This window comes from Opisthorchis viverrini (assembly GCF_000715545.1).
Source record: "Opisthorchis viverrini unplaced genomic scaffold opera_v5_409, whole genome shotgun sequence".
Lineage (NCBI taxonomy): Eukaryota > Metazoa > Platyhelminthes > Trematoda > Opisthorchiida > Opisthorchiidae > Opisthorchis > Opisthorchis viverrini.
Window position 1 is genome coordinate 261,504 of NW_008752066.1, and position 17,042 is coordinate 278,545.

The 17,042-nt window shown below is 44.0% G+C and overlaps 2 protein-coding genes across 2 annotated transcripts in view; one reads left to right on the forward strand and one right to left on the reverse strand.

Annotated features, from left to right (window-relative positions):
• Positions 1-17,042, forward strand: part of T265_10801 (hypothetical protein) — a gene marked incomplete at both ends in the record, with an annotated part of 130,068 nt that overhangs the window by 111,659 nt on the left and 1,367 nt on the right. The window lies entirely within an intron of this gene.
• Positions 1,854-11,181, reverse strand: T265_10804 (hypothetical protein; the record flags this gene model as incomplete). Its single annotated transcript, XM_009177278.1, has 3 exons — positions 1,854-2,718; positions 4,158-4,307; positions 10,844-11,181. 3 exons carry the CDS (start codon positions 11,118-11,120, stop codon positions 2,324-2,326), a joined length of 822 nt encoding a protein of 273 aa, XP_009175542.1.

A 17,042-nucleotide genomic window follows, 5' to 3' on the forward strand; every position in this document is an offset into this window, starting at 1 on the left:
ATGTTGTGTTTGCATAATTAATGTTGGAAATGCTATGCCAACTCTTTTTTCCCGTTGTTTAGTACAGTAATGGACTACCCATATTATGATAAACAAAAACTTATTACTTTTTGTTTGCTGTTTACAATGCAGACGATGCCTCTCTGGTTCCATCTCACAATGCACTTATGTGCAACGTTCACTACCAAGTGCCCCTGTATTAAAACCCTAGGAATAAGTAGACAGGAAACAGATTGAGTACGTTGACATAATAACTGAAATCCTATTAGCGAAGTAAACTCATTTGAGAACAAGTAGGCCGCCTGATTTTTCAGTTGGTACGATATTCGAGATATCGCGATACACGTATAGACGTAACATATTACTCATAAGCTTGCTCGGAAACATAGTAAACGAGAGATTCAGTTGAGTTCCTGATAAGTATCCCAAGAGACATAATTTGATTTCAAACGAGTGCATTTCGCTAATTTCCTTCAGTTTGGGTTCAAGTAGAACATAAGGTTGATGGGAACCTGAGGACTTCGCCCGAAAAGGGCGAAGCCGGTTGTGCGCTGTCGAAGGATTTACAGCAGACTTATGAGTAGTGTACTACGTCTATAAATGAAATTTTATTACTTTCAATTCATTGTCACACGTGATGTTCTCCGGGGAAACTATCTTGAGAAAAGTTAAGAGCCCGAGTGTGCTTCTTATACTCGACCCCTCGTGTTTCAGACCGAAGCTTGTTTGGACGATTCCACCAGATTTTCTGACTTGCTAATGCGATACACTGGCTTGTCATATTATAAGTCTAAATCTCACCGTCACGCCGGACGTGGCATTCTTTTTATGCACGTTGCGTTTGGATAGAAAAGAAACTCACATTTCGGTGACACAGCATCAAACGTAGGAAAATTGTCACAGTAGACTGAACTCTGGGTATTCGATTGCAAAAGCTTTCATGTGCACCGCTCCTGTCATCATTCACTATTCCCGACACCAAATACTTCGTTTGCGCGTATTTCCAGTTCTCCGTTGTCCCGTTTCTTCTTCGCATTGTGTCCCTACATATTCATCTCGACGAACAGGTTCCCAAGTTCAAGTGGCCATTTCCAAACAAGTGCGGTTTGCTCTGTTACAAAATATCCGGATAACTCTGCAGAATTTAGCTTACGATCTTGGTTTGCCGGTAAGAAAAGCTACTCCACTCGTGATACTTCAATGATGTCATCAATTAACCATCGAATGAATTGATGCCATCCAACGATCTGTCGGTATTTGAACAGTCTGTTGAGAGAGACACTTGGCTGCTTGCAGTGTGAGGACATAACGCCAACAATGTAGGCGAACAGAACATGGGAGTTGGTTGGAATCTATAGGAAAACGACGTCAGGTATTCCTCACGTGTAGATTCCTTTGCAAATCCGTTCTGCATAGGTTCACTGCACCCTCCCCTGCGGACAACATCTGCCTTTTTAACGAGGCTATAGGTGAGGCACTCACCGATTCCTCAATGCTGAGTTAATCCATCTTAACACCAGCTACATTTGTTCTTTCTGAAAAAACTCAACAAACGAGTGCAGCTTCAACATTCTGAGGAATTTTCTTCGTAAATGTGTTGTCACTGTGGCCAGAATGGATGCCGAATGGTTTTTTTTCTTTCTGACAACGCACTGGACCCGGATAACAAAGGTTTTCACCCTACTCCCTGCCCCTGCTTAAGGGATTTCGAGTTTCGGTCCACTGTACATGATCTTGTTATCCAAAATAAATAACACATTGTTACGGTTCAGAAACGGTAGCACCCTGTTGTTTAACGCAGCGATTCCAGTCCATGGTGGTCAACTGAAGGGAAAATTGAAATCTTACCGATAAAGAGACATTTTCAGTGGAAAACGAAATGTAACCAATTCTAGTCCTTCAAATGCGTACGTAGAATAGAACATTTGTCGTCATTTACTTATCGATCGCACTCAATTCTTCCGGACCACGTCACTATCATGAACACCATAATGCTACCAAGCTCGTTTTAAAAAAATCGGCGCAATCAAGTTAGTGTTGGATACAAACAATTTGCGAAAAAACGACCGCGCTTGTCAGCCGGTAACTCTCTGTACATATCGATCGATAAGATATAAACAGCATGTTTGTATCATTAGCTCAATAGTAAGTAGAGACGGTGAAGTGAGGTGTTTAGTGTTGGCTGGAAAATGAGTCATAACTCAAAAGCGACACAAAGCGTGTGTATGCGTGTATGTGCATGATTGAGTGAAATAATCTAATGGAGCTGCTGTATGGATAGAAAAGGAGGCGCGCCAAGGTCAATGTGAACCTTGTATTCTAATCAGGCACCTTCATCAAGGCTACTTGTTCGGGCAGACCGTAGTTGTTTATTCGTTTCTATTGCTTTTTCACATAGGCGCACGAAGTAGATGAGGACAAACAGAAAGGCAACAAGAAATAGAAAATCAGCTGCGATGAGTAGGGCGAAGTTGATCTGAGGTGCGGTTAGGGAAAGGGCAAAATCCCCACCATCCAAGTTCCCTCTAGCTTCGGCCAGGTTGGTTGCAACCGCATCGACGATAACTCGATCTTGGTTGGCTGATCCCGCTTGTTCGAATTCGCTCTCCGACAGCAACTGATTGACCGAGAGAAAACGTTTTAAAGCTTCATCTCCGTGGTCGTGGACATACTCGATTTCGTTTTCGGCCAGACTGAGTCCGACAAGCACCGCAATAACTGTAAATAACATAGAAATGTATGCAGTCGAATTCATTCCGATTAGCTCATCGACTGGTTTACACAGTCTTAAGAATACTCATTCAATCTAGTGCATATATATATATGTTGACTAGTTCATTGAGGAGGATTGTCTAGGTACTCTCGTTTCCTAATCCTGTTTGTTCCGAATCCACTAGTCATGCCATTGTGTGCATCTGTTATGGTCTGTGCGGACTACAAACACAAACGGTAGTGACATTCGGTAATGTGAATGTAAGCTCTGACGAAGCAATGTCCTGGCACAGAGAGAGTTGTCCCACTTTCAAGCCTCCTAATATCTGCTGTTCTGTGTTGGTCACGCAATAACACAATTCAAGAATGTTTGCACGACAGTATACGTTGTCTGCCATTCTCATAAGTGAATTTAGCTTTTATTCCATTCAACTCCAGTAGCGTGTCTTATCCAACTACAGACGCTCTAAATTCTCCCAAATGTTTGGGTTCTTTCGCATTTGTATCGAAATTATCACTACCATAACTCCTCTTTGTATTGATCCTTTGACTACTAAACCACTGCACCACATCTTAGTGTTGATATCATCGCGGTTGGTGACAAGCTAGTCCCAGGCTTGAAGAACATATCAACAACCACTCGCAAGACATCCAGGTTTGAGGTGTAGAAAAAAAAGTCCACTGACTGGCAAGCCAAAAAAAACTTTCATCTCTTCAGTTGCTCAAAGGCCTGCGTCGACTACCGCGACTTCGGATAACATATTACCGTTAAGGCCGATACAAATGATTGTTATTCATCTTGGCAGTTGGGAGCAGCGCTCAGCATTCGCACAATAGAATTGAATTTACGAAAGCTATGACGTGTCCCTGATGGACTAAATCAATCAGGTCATTGAGTTCAGAGGACCGGTCCAAACTTTTGGGCCCCATTTAGGCGTCCCGGCGTCTCAGCGATGCTGGGAAATTATTCCATCAGACTTTTCCGCCAGAGGTAAGATGGCTTCAGTGGACAATTAAATCTGGAAAGTTGCAAAATATGAACAAAATGCAACATTTGGAACAAAAAGTGTTTTACTCCAACCGTGAAGGTTTTGCAGCTAAGATCACCGTGCGGCCAATGGGTCCCGTTTGGAGCTTGAGATAGCTCAGAGTTCGGGAGAGCTCAGTAGTTAAGGCACCAAATTACGGACTGGAAGGCCCGTGGTCCGAACCTGACCTTAACATCTCGACTGGTCCTGTCTAGGTTTGGGCAACCTGGCAGTATCCCAGTTTGCACGGCAGAGAGGCACGAAAAGAGTGCCACAACTGGAAGATTTTTTTCTTTGTAGAATTCTTTCGAAGTGAAGAATTGGTTTTGGTAGACACAAAAAATTTAGAAACTGGAGTCTGTTTTGTCATAAGAATTTCTCTCGAATCACGAGAAGGTGGGTACACACGCAACTTACCTGCAATCAGTAATCCACATATTTCGAACACTACGGATCTCCATGTTAGCACAGTCGAACGACAGGCTAAAACCACGTGCAATATGAAAGACGCAGTGGCAACCAGCAGGCCACTGATGACCGCGTACTTTGCGCCAATCCACTGAGAATCTGGAGACGGGGAGAACCGTTGATTAGTTACCTGAACTTGTCATTTATCAGGTGATGTCAATCGGTATGGTAATAAAGCACGTAGCTAAAACTATGTGCTGTTTTGGAATTGTTCGCTATTTTCCAGGGTGTCAGAAAGGGCTATATATATATATATATATATATATATATAGAGAGAGAGAGAGAGAGAGAGAGAGAGAGAGGACAGTAAACAGGCTTATAAATGAATAACTGATAAGCCAGGGTAGATTTAAGCATCACAGGCAACTTCCATTTAAATACTCAGGTCCCGGCAAATCGCTAACGTCTGACAGCCTCACGAGTTGTCTAGGATTGCTGTAAGCCTTGTCGGCAGTTTAGTACTCAGTAATACTCAGTATCTGGGCAAGCAGGCACTGATCTACTCATTAAACACTTGGAAGATGTGGCGCAGCTCTGAAAACGCGTCACCCTTTTCCAAGCTATTCACGGGGTCGTCATTGTAAAGATTTTATACGAGGCTGATAAAAGGATGGACAAATTCTGGGATGCTGAATGATCAATCGACGACTATGGAAGATCCTAGTAAACTGACATTTAGATTTTGTTGGCGAATACCGAGTTGTTACTCTTCAGAAAGTGAGTTTTCCACTCGACTGGAGTTACTCCTTCTATCTACTATGAAGGTGATAAGGCTGCTAGCTTGCATGATAATCCACCAAATTTTTAGGGACCTGCAAGAATTGGGTTCCACGACCTCAAGAAAGATGCGCCTATTCCATCATACTAAGCAGGTGAACATGCAGTGCAAAAATATAGGGTCCAATTCGGAAAATTGTGCTTTACGGTGAATCAAATAAGGCCATGACTGGAGCCAGCTCCGAACATCAAAATCTTGTGTTTTCCCTATCAACAAACTGCCCAAACAAGAAAAGTCTCCACCTTTCCAACAGCCGGAAGAAGATACGTACCACAAAATCAAACGATCTAAAATTGTAAATTTCTTTGTCACACTGAAAGGCAGTAAGTAACCCTCTATCAAAACTTAGAAAAGCCGACTGAATGAGATCGTATCACGGAGAGATGGCGCTTGTCTGTGTCGCGCAGTACCTTACGGTTACATTAAAGTCGGATTCATCACGGGGAGGGTCGCCGTGTAGGAGTACTGTTATGTAATGCCACAAAATTCACAAGGGATATGCTGTGAGATTCACTCATTGCGAGTAAACTGATTTTTGTCGCAAATTTTCTCCATGCTTCTGCGAAGGAATCAGAGAGAAAGTGTCTAAACTATGAGATCCTGTATCGAAAACGTTAAATAATTTCAACCTCAAAGTGAATTATGGTGGACGCAAACTCAGTTTTCCAGTAGTTAAAGCTTACATAAGTTAGATAAAATTTGGAGTAGTAAAGAGATGAGATTTTCTTGTAATGTTCCGTTCATAATCCTGCGAAATTAGCTCGATAGAATTGGCTGGATGTGCGAAACTGAGTAGCCTAGTTGTAAGAGTCGGGTCACAAGACAGATGATAGTGGCTCCGCGGTGGTAAAGTCAACATAAGGCATCAGGTAGCAAATGTTTGCAGACCGCCGGCCAGTGAAAAGGCTTTCGATTATGCATCGAGTGGCATCAAGTAGGGATAGGCAAGTATAAGGACTGTTGATGGGTAGTTGTGGAACTTGTAAAGTTCACATCCCATTCATTTCGAACAGCCGTCATACTGTTCTATTCTGGCTAGTCCACACATCTAAGAAAGGGACACTTTTCAGAGGGGTTTGGTAAACAATCGGTGGATTTATTGCTGGGCAACGTTTCGCTTTTGACACAAAAGCTTCGTCAGGCCAAGTGAGTAAGTAAGTAGGTTGATTGGGTTTTTAAGGCAGTCAGGGAACCAATCCGCGAGATTCCTTATGACTAGTGACGTGATCAGTGCTGGGTGTTCAGTCTGATGTCCCTGTTTGTTGATTAGTGCGATGACTAAGCTTTACGATAGATCGGTTAGGGGGGGTTCGTCTTTATGATGAACCCGGATTTTTTCGTCCTTGCTTCTTCAGTCTAGGACACCTTAATGGAAAATTCCTCTTGGGGTCGTTCACAGATTTCGTTCACCTGTGTTCGTCCAAGGGTGCTGGGACAATTAGTTTGGGGATGGGGGTGGGCTGGTTAATTGGATCTAAGGCTACTTGGATTTTGTACTTTTAGACCCAGGCGATTTCGCTGATAACTGCACACCGCCTCGTGTCATCTCGGCTGATCTAAGACCTTCAGTAGTGCGAAGATTTATGTGACGGACACCTGACACATTAGGTGGGTATGTTCCACATTCCACAGGTGCATGCTAACACTGGTGCTTCACCGAATCCCAATCAATATCCGAATTTCTCCTTATCGTCCTGACACCTGCCAAGTCCTGACTTGCTCATCTAGCAGTTTGCGCCATTCGGAAGGTGTGGAAAACAACAGTACGGGCAAATGATGACTCAGTACGTGTGACACACGACCAGACAATCACAATTTATACCACAGAGTGCTCCGTTTTTTTGGAGGAAGCACTTGTTACGCAACCAAAAGCCTCTTTTTTAAGCATGAATTCACCGACACCAAACAACGCCGGATACTGTTCCAAAATACTGGTGTTCAGGATCCCGAAGACTCTTCAGGTCACTGCCTCGTCAGGAGCAAACAGCACAACTCGCACTGCTGCATAATATACGCCATTCCTGAGACATAATGGCGTGCTTTCGGATAATTATAGTACCAGTTGGTGAATCTGGTTCGGAAATTTGAGATTAATGCACCGAACACATTTACGTCAAGGCTAATACAACTATGAACTTATGACCGATTCTCCATAATATCCAGTATTTTTTGCAGGGGCAGTTTTAACGACCAGGCATTCTTAACGACATATTTTACTTCTGCGGTTCAAAGCACACACCAAAAGATAGTAGGAATGTATCTATGCTATTTAATAGTGTCTGGGCGTTATGTTAATCCTCACAGGCTTAAGGGAATCTTCAAGACCGACAAAGTTCACACCAGCAACAATCCAGGAACTGAATTTGGGAGACCTTCCAGCATTTGTCTCATTGATTGATCAATGCCGGGGTTCGACAGGTCTTTGTGTATGGGGACCCTTGGAGGCTTCTGAATATCAGAAGAATTCTGCTCATCAACCTCTGACACAGCTCTTATTAAATGAGCGTTATTAGAGGCGTTGGCTGATCGAAAAAGTTCAATGTGTACCTGAAGCCAAAGAAAACTAAGAATATGGGTCACTTGTATATATGACACTGCTCTAACACCAACACGGAGGATGGTGGCGTGGATTGCTCCGCGTCCGAAAACACGATCTTTAGCTGCGGGTTAAAGTTTCGCTTCCCACCGTAAGCAAAGAGGAAATCGGTGACGCAAAAGACCCATTGAACAAGGGAGTACAATCAACACCTCTAAGGTTGTCACATTCACAGCAAGCACCCTTTTTGAACAGGGCCACTATGATCGACTCACTCCAGTTATCCTAGACACAGCCCTCCTTATGGACAAAGGCAAATTGTTTAGGGCAGACCAATAAATTGACTCCCGTCTTTGAACGAAGCAGACAAAATGTAATCGGTCTAAAAAGCTCGATCCCTTTTAAGTGAGGGGTTACGTGCATACATTTCCAAGGTGGTTACGTAGTCACCGTCCAAAATCGGTAGTCGGAGTGAAATTACAGATTGTTTGAAGCACTCAGCGCAACAATCCAAACGTTCTTTGTGATAGGAGAATAAACGAAGGCAGGGTTTATCATTGTCCGTGCATCTTGTGGTACCAAAAATATTCGATGGGACAGAACGCTCATTCAGCAGAAACCAACAATCAGAATACACTTACGGAAGTGCGTAAGTCATTGGCTATACTAAAGACTTTTCGGTCAGGCAATAATAAAGCATGATAAGCATAAACTTTCAAAAGCATGATTATAGCAAAAAGTTAGTCATTGGAGGCAAAATGGCGTTCTGAAACACGCATTAACACCGTCATAGCAGGAACCTTCCGCATCAGCCGCGTTTGTGTCGTGTTTATGGAGCACCTAACAATATTGTCACCCTACATTTGAATTACTTCAGCTTCACGGTACTAAAGTAGCCCTGGTCGTCAGCCAGTTTTTGAGAACACTGGGTGAATCCGGGTTAGTCCCAGTGATCAGAACAACGACTTATCGTAGGAACAATCCCGATCAGAATCAGCAATGACAGCTTCACTTGAAGCGGTTAAAAAGCGGCTGGGTCACGCGTGTATGGCGAAGATTAACAATGCTGAGGTACGCCAGATAGTCCTGGGAAAAAGGAACTCCCCCATGAGGAGTGAGTTACGCCTCGTAGGTTACGCTGGTTAGGGCATGTACTCCGTAGGCCAGAAAACCGTCTGCCTTGCAGAGCTCTTTTCACCCAGCTTTGTCCTGAGTGGGAGCTATTGAGAGGTGGGCAGTCTATGATATAACGAGGCATGAAAACGCTAACCAACTTAGTCGGGTCGATTGAGTACCTCGGGACTCAACTCACTAATGATTAATGACACTGGCTGAAATGGCCCGATCGCGCAGTCAGTGGCGGGCGTGCATCAAGGTTATCGCCTTCAATGCGTAGTGCCCAGTTTCCTAACTACCTGAACATACCATCGATCCCAAGGCTAGGCTGTATGTCCCACATTCTCCCACTTTCCAGTGACCGAAACTATGACAGACTGAACGAACGTACCCTTGGTGCAAGGTTTATATTTGATAAACTGAATCGGGCTGACTATGCCGGGTATGGTCAGTATTCGAATGCTCGAATCCGGACATTTGGGTGATTTCAAATAGACGTTCTTCCCTTCAAATGCAACTTAATCTGTAATCAGTAATGAAAACATGGTCTTTTCGCTTCATGTCACCATCTTGAGTCTAGAACTCCGCTAAAGTGACGTTACACATAATTCGGGGTTTTTGAAGGGACTCCACTAGACAGTTCGGAAAAGCACATTCGCTCACAATCGTTTCGGCTAACCTGCATGTCTTGCAAGGGAAGTATTGTGAGAGTCGAGGTATTAAACGGATTCGACATTAGGTGTTGGATCTTATTCCTAAGCATTTTATGCCATAACAACATAGTGAGTTCCAACAAGCTTAACAAAAATGTCCCACGGTGGCAATAATGAAAATACTCGTTCAGCTTAACACCCTTTTTGTGCCTAGCTGGCATGCCACTCGAAGAAAACACTAGGGCTGCCATATGGCCAGGTTGCCTGAGTTCAGATAAGAATAGTCGGAATGTGGAGGTTGGATTCGAAACAAGGACCTTCCGTCCAGTAAATCCGGGACTCAATCATTGAGCTATCTCGAGCCAGGAAAGAACTGTCCAAATGAGAGTGATGATTGTAAAAGTCCACAAGGAAGACAGAGTTGAGTGGAATGTAGCATAAGTGTGACTGATTACGCGCCTATATTCACGTCGTTGAATTCCACCGATAAAAGTATACCTGCTATTGTTGCATAGTAAGAACCTATTCGTCTGTTGCAGAAACTAAATGGTCTTCCTCTACCGAGAAAAAGTTCAGCCCGTAGATTGTTAATCGGTTACAAGGCAGCAGACAAGTACAGCAGACAAGACTTCATCGACGATCAAATAGGAAAGAATGCTTGCCCAAAATGTCAAAAGTATCAAATGTCTTCTTCTGCTGACAGATCCGGATATTTTAGACAATCAGTGGAACAAGATTGTGTGTTGTTCAAGAGAATGCAAATCATTCACAAGCATTATATGCGTCTGCGTATGATCAAAACTGAAAGAGGGATAGACTACGCGGCGAACTGATGCTGTTACAAAGGTCAAAAATAGGGTCGGCATCTCTCTCTCTTATTCCTTTAAAAGCCAGTCATATGAAGGTTGGTAGGCAGATAGTCTATTTTAGTGTACTGTGACTAGACTGGCCTGTATAGAAAGCGAATAGCTTATCGTGTCCTGCTAACTTCCCATCTAACACTATTGGTGTTTTGGAGCCAAAATTTGAATTTTCATGCGTGGTGACTATATCCCATAACTGACCGTCCGCCGTGCCCTTCGGATAACCATCAATCAGTGGCGCAAACAAATGAGAGCAATTGCGTTGCTTTCCTGATACCAACAGCCCAACTTGCACGATCAACTCAAGCGGTGTCGTTGGTGAATGAGGCTTGAATAGAGTTGCATAAGTACGGAGCACCTGAGGATTCGAATGCTTAAAGCTGATTAGTTGACTGGGGGTTCAGAAGCAAATGCGTGGGAGTCAGCTAGTCCGGCCATTAATTAGTCTCTGCTACTTAGCCCAAGTACCCTGGTAATCCAAAAAGACAATTCAGAGTCAAGTCAAGTTGAACCGTTTCCGAAGTTTTCAAAGATCATTTTTTTGGCCGTGCTCGATTTCGTCTAACCACAAAATTTGATTCGTTGTTTTATAGGTTTGAAAAATATCGACCCATTGAAACAAATTTTAGTTTTACAGGAAAAAAGGGGAACATAAGAACAAAAGAGTCTAGTTCTGTTGAATAACCTACCCGTCAACTCTAGACCGTGTTGAAGACTGTCCTGTTCCAAAGAAAGCCACTTAACCTCGGGTGCCACAGAGAACAGTCCAACTGCAATGCGGGCGTAAAGGAATCGAGCTGGCTTCCTCAAATCAGAAATGTACACATCAAACAATCTGGGTGTGGCCAGACCAGCAATAGCAACCAGTATTCCAATAAACAGGAGTACAGCACCTGTGTGGTATATGCCCAAAGCACATCGTTTAGGGCGCTTTCGTATCTTAGTTTGGCTTGTGGACTTCGACATTAATTTGCAACTCTCTCAGAACGTGTTTCGGCCCGCTCTACACAGGACGACTGATTTAGAGATGGACCTAGCAAAGATATGAATCTATTCCGTAGCTAACCAATCAAAAGTCGCGAACCCTGATCGATGCAGGTTGCGAAGACAAAGAATGGACGTTTGCCTATTCACAGATTGGTTGAATTGCGGACGTTTTGTCACGTGTGCAGAATGAATGCATTTGCCAGCCATAAGAGTGGACGACGAACTTCCACATTCGTGTGTGGTTGTAGTCGTACATGTGCACACGGCTGTTTGATGGTCAAGTACGGTCTACTGTTCCATTAATTAACCGATAGTTGTAACCAACATCTACTTACAAAACTACTGAGGAGTGCAATTTACTAAAAACTAGCTGGGAGTGCGAGATTTTCACAAAATGACTACCCAGCCCGTCTCCGATAAATTGCATGCTTGCGGTGTTCCCTGAGTGCCTCAAATGAACGTCTTAATTGCCAGCACCTCATTGCAGCCGATGCCTCAGGCCCACAACGTTTCCCAAGTGAGCTTACCAGATATGCACCTACCCCAAAGAGAGCCGTTGTCAGATACCTGGAGCGATGAGTCACAGCTAAATTGTATTCGTTCACTCCATGTCAAGTGGCGATCTAGGACAGCCAGCCGTGCACCACATCATCTGAGAATACCCCGGGTACTCACGTCCCCTTACAAGATCTATGTTAGGTTTCAACCCTTGAATACCGTACACGAGCTATGAGCCCTTACCTGAAGTGTTACCAGCGATAGACTCAAATAAATGGCATGGTCTCGATACATGGGTTAGAGTTAAGGGTTGGCTTAATCACACCACCCAAACCACTAAGGAGCCTCGCCAATCCTGCAAACTGGGAGATTTTAAAGCTAGAGGATTATCAATGCACTGAAGTATTGGAATCAGGCAGAAGGAATAAAGGTTTGGCAAAACGAAAAACATCAGCTTCTCTAGTCTAGAACTATCAACATGTGAAACAGACTGACAGAAGCGTCAGCCTCCTCGGAGAAGAGTTCAAGTGTCACTTGGACTTCGTTTAGAATACTGTTCTTCCGGATCATCTCTGATGACCCTCACTGAAAGCTGTTCGCTCATATTACACTCTTCAACAGTGTTTGTTGTAAATGACTTGATATATTCATGGGTCAATTGAGTTTTCATGTTACGCGATCACATGATAACCGGATCCTTGGATAGTGACATCTCAAACAGAAGATTCATTCAGGCTGCTATTTCCCTAAGTTACTCGCAGATTGTTGGTAGAATGAGGGGATTTGGAAGTCATAGTCGAATCAGTCGTAATCAGTCAGTCTAAGCCAAACAGCCAAAAAGCACCATAGAGGCTCTTCATCCTTACTAGTAATCATCAGCGACACGAATCGCACGAATCCCCATGGGGCTATTTTTCACTGTTCTTACAGTACTAAATACAGACTTCTATCGTTTCACCCACTATCATTATTACTGATGTTAATATTATCACCAGAGAAAGCAACATCAGTGTTGTCACTCATGCTTCACTTCCGTAGAATCACAGAGTTTATCTAATCGTACTTAGAACCTTACAGCAAAAAGGAGAGAAAATAGTGGTGAGGATCGACCTGGTGTTTATCTATAGCAAGCATTCTGAGATGTGTACACCTCCAAATGCTCGGTCAGACAATCCGACAAGAAACCCACAGTGCGAACGCTACTACCATTGACCAATAGCCACTTCTTGAGATGTCTTCAGCCAAGGGCAAGCAAGGTCATGGTGACCCCATTCTGAAAGGCAGACCGCACCAACAACACTTAAACTATTCGTATTCTCATTCACACTCTTCTACCAGGTCCTGCTTTGTCCATCACCCCACGGTTTGCGTCATTCTGGTGAAAACACGGAGAACAACAGTCGTTTCCGTGGACGATGTCCCACCATGAGTAGCACATGCTCAAACCACCGCACTTGGTGGTGGTAGGGGATATTTTCTGCCACTAAAGTACCTGCTGCACAACCAAACACCAGCTTTCTGTTTAGCTGGTTACGAATTCTCTGAAGCCATTCAAAAGCAGCAACAATACTGGCACATCGGTTATCAAAAATCTGTAGACGCTTCACATCGTCTGTTCACATTGGGCATGCTCGCGACCAGACACCTAAAGAGCCCTTATTTTCGCCTAGACCCTTGAAACCCAGTGATGTACCGTTTTGACACCAAAACTGAGATAAATTAGAAAACATGATTCGAGTCTTTCAGCTTCATGCACAATCATTCATTAGACACACTTTCGTCAGAGTTAATACAACTACCGGGTTAGGTACAACTCTCCAAAACATTCAGTGCTTTGTAAGGAAGCTCTTGGAGAGCTCACCATGCACTCACACGCCCAGAAGTAGGTGAATATAGGGATCGGATTATATTCACAAACTCTGCGGCGTACCCTGTTGAGTGTGGTTAACAGCACGGACCGAACTCACCCTTGAAGTCAAGGAGCACCAGAATCGTGAGTCTTGCGTACGTATGACGTTGCTGTAACACCTAACGGGGTGTGAAGATATAAACGGCACCACCGGGTTGATGCTTACGGCAGGAAGTTTTGTGTGCCAATGTAAGATGACGGATAATGAATGACGTCAGAAGCCTTGTTACAACGAGAGTCAAACTAACCATTTACTTAGTATTTTCACTGCGGACATCATTTTGTAAGATAGGCAGAAATATTGACTCACTCCAGTTGTTTGGGACAGTCTCCTTCTCACAGACAGACGCAAATAAGCTAGCTTGGCAGTGGCTGGGGAATCAACCGTCGTTCTTGAATAGAGCAGGTTGATGGTCGTCAGGATCAGGAGCAAGATGAAGTTGAATAGGGATCATAATCCACCTTCCTGTTGAAGGTCGGAAGTCCCGGCTAGAAGCAGCAAGTCTTGGATTGAATTTACTTTTGAGCAGCGGAAAACCTGCGAAAAGCTAAGCTTTGGGTAGTAGATCCGCTCTCATATATTGCATGGCGCCTTATGTAGTCCTGATGCTTCGGCGTACAGTGTTGAATGGAATAGATGATTCACCTGTTTCCGCATCCCCACGTGGGCCTAAAGGTTCAAAAATTGGAAACTGTTTAAGACTTTGCTTTTGTTGTCCTGTAGAGTTGTCGCAAGTGAATGCAACCGCCTACTCCAGACTTTTAGTGATCGAACAATAGCACAAGCAAGTGAGTGCAAAACTGCAGGAAGCATTGCGGTATTTGGAGCACTTTTTTATCCTGAACCAAAGTTACTTGTCAGAAGTTTGAATGACTGGTTGGCACGACTTCTAGTGCAGGGCTAAAGACTAGACCATCACCGTTGACTGTCTACTTGAACGCCCAATCGATAGTCTGCTGTTCTGGCCCGAGGATCGGGTGGCCTAAAGTGACATCTGGGGAGTTGACGCTTTCCAGGAAGCATTTGGCCTTCTGGGGGTATTTTGAGTAACCTGAATTTCTTAACGGTACAGTATTACAGCTGTGAACTGCTTTCTCTTGGCGTAAGAGGCACGCACGTCTAGCTGGTACTGTGCATGCTTTTGTCTGTCGCTAGCTTCTGTGGTCACCCCGTTATCCTTCGATATGGCAGGCAATCTATACCTCATCCACAGAGGTTACCGTTACATGTGACCGCCTCTAATTCAAACACTTCTTTTGACGAAGACTATGCACCGCCGTTAGATTCTAATGCCAGCGAAGTTCAGCAGAGTTCATCCGTGGACACGAATTATGTTGATTGTTAGTGATTCCATATTGCGTGTAACTAGCTTACACCAGTTTGACAGCCGCAGACTCCCTCAAGATGGATACACTGAAGATTAGAAAAATTTGCCTATCTCCTCCAGTAACCAATAAACTTTTTTAATATTCCCGGATGCCTTGCATTGAATCAATGGTATCCTTGGCCTTAATATTATCCCCACAATACAGTCACGCGTAACAGAAAACGGAGTTGGTTTCGAATATGTCTAAAAGTCTGGAAGGACGACGCTAAGTTGATAATTGTGTGATAGGGTACACCTTACCTATCCACATACATACACGCACCAGGCAGCATCTGAACACGGAGAATCACAAATAAGATGCAACAGATACTTCCGACGTTATATATACTTCAATGAATCTGTTTAATTGACGTTTTTCAAACGCCGAATGTTCCAGAATGTCAGCGTCCTAGTAGTTACAGAAATAGGACATGTAACAAGCTATTGATTGCTACGTCACCAGAAAGAAGTTGCCCGGGACATCTGCACATTTTGGCAACGTTAGTCTTTAGCATAGACGAGGATGACATGTCTAAGTACATTTTGTGGACGACCACTCGATACATGTACCAAAACCAAAAGCTGCACAACAGTCAGGTTATGAGATAACCAACAGGCCCGCAAGCCTGACGCATACCGCATAGTCTCTCAGGAATCTAACAGGCGTAGACTTAACATCACGACAGCGTTCAGTTGGTAGTTTGGTCTGCTACTTGTTTCCATGAAGGAGAAAATGCACTCACAGTCCCGGATGAAAACTCTCCACGTTCCAAACCAGTCCTCAAAATTTTTTGGGAAGATTTGCAAGCCGAATTACTGATAACCGGTGAACCTTATGAGCCATCGGTGGCGGTGGTTCCGATATTGCCAATGGTGTGATGGTGGACCTTGACGGGAGACCCATTTTATTTCTCTCATGGCACCTGCATTCCAGTGAAAGGAGTCGTCAAAAAAGAAGCACATGTAATAATACGAAAGGATCCACTCGGTCGTCAAAAAAGAAGCACATGTAATAATAGAGGCCTTTTGGAAACCGAGAAACCGTCGATTTTAAGCTACTTCAAACTCACAAAGGATAAGCGAACTCAAGCTTCCACAAAATAGGTTTCGTCTAGCGTTTGCATTCAGTTTCCCTTGATTACCACCTAAGACGGACCAACCCTCAGAATGGACCACTTCGGGTGTTTTCGTTAGTGGGTAATTGTAACTTCACAGGCCAATTCAACCATTATCAGACCATCATCCAAATGGACAAAGGTACGATTCATGACGTTCATTCAAGCGCTGTTCCCTCCCGGATGTTTCCTCCTGGTGGCGAAGTATAAGCGTGCATATGGTTTTGTGGGACGAAATCGAAGCTGGATGGGGCACCGATGCGAGGGCATCTGTGGCATTTGCCTTCTCTATCCGGTGTACCATCGATCGTTCAAGTTTTCATGACGATTTTCAGAGGAAAAATTAATTGTCCCCGACCAATTATGAATGATCAGAATTTCCCAACATTGCTGGATACCTGAAACACTGAGTTCGCCTACTGTACATCATTATGAAAGGAGGAAAATAGAACATGCGAGGTTTCAACATTTCATTTGCTTTCCAAAATCGTGGCGTTATACAGTAGGCGTGTGGCTACGAACGGTGGAAACGGTACCGTTTTACGGGAATGAAGGGGCGTAAGAGGAGAGTTTATGACCAATACTTCCTGTGCACACAAGGCCGGCCTGACCAGTTGGACTTTGCTAAATGCTAGGAATCGTGGGTTCGAATTACGCAACAAGACCGAAAATGAATTAGAAGGGTCACATAGACAGCCCGTTGCAACAAAATGTCGAGTGATCGATGAAACTGGATTTCGTCTGATTGACCGTACTGCGTGCGATTGTGCCTGGCTGGCTCGTAACACACTTTTGGAAGGCGGTCCCCCTACGTCTTAAGAAAGAGGTAGATTCTTTCTGCCAAAGTAAGCGTCAAATCAGCTACAGGCAAACTGATATAACGTGTGAGATAGACAGGTTGGACAAACTCGAACAGCCAGGCTGCAGTGCGACCTTAGTAGTTAAGACGAGCCTAAAGTATGACGCTTTCAAAGCCATTCAAAGCTTACTTGGCCTAAAGACGTTTTTTGTG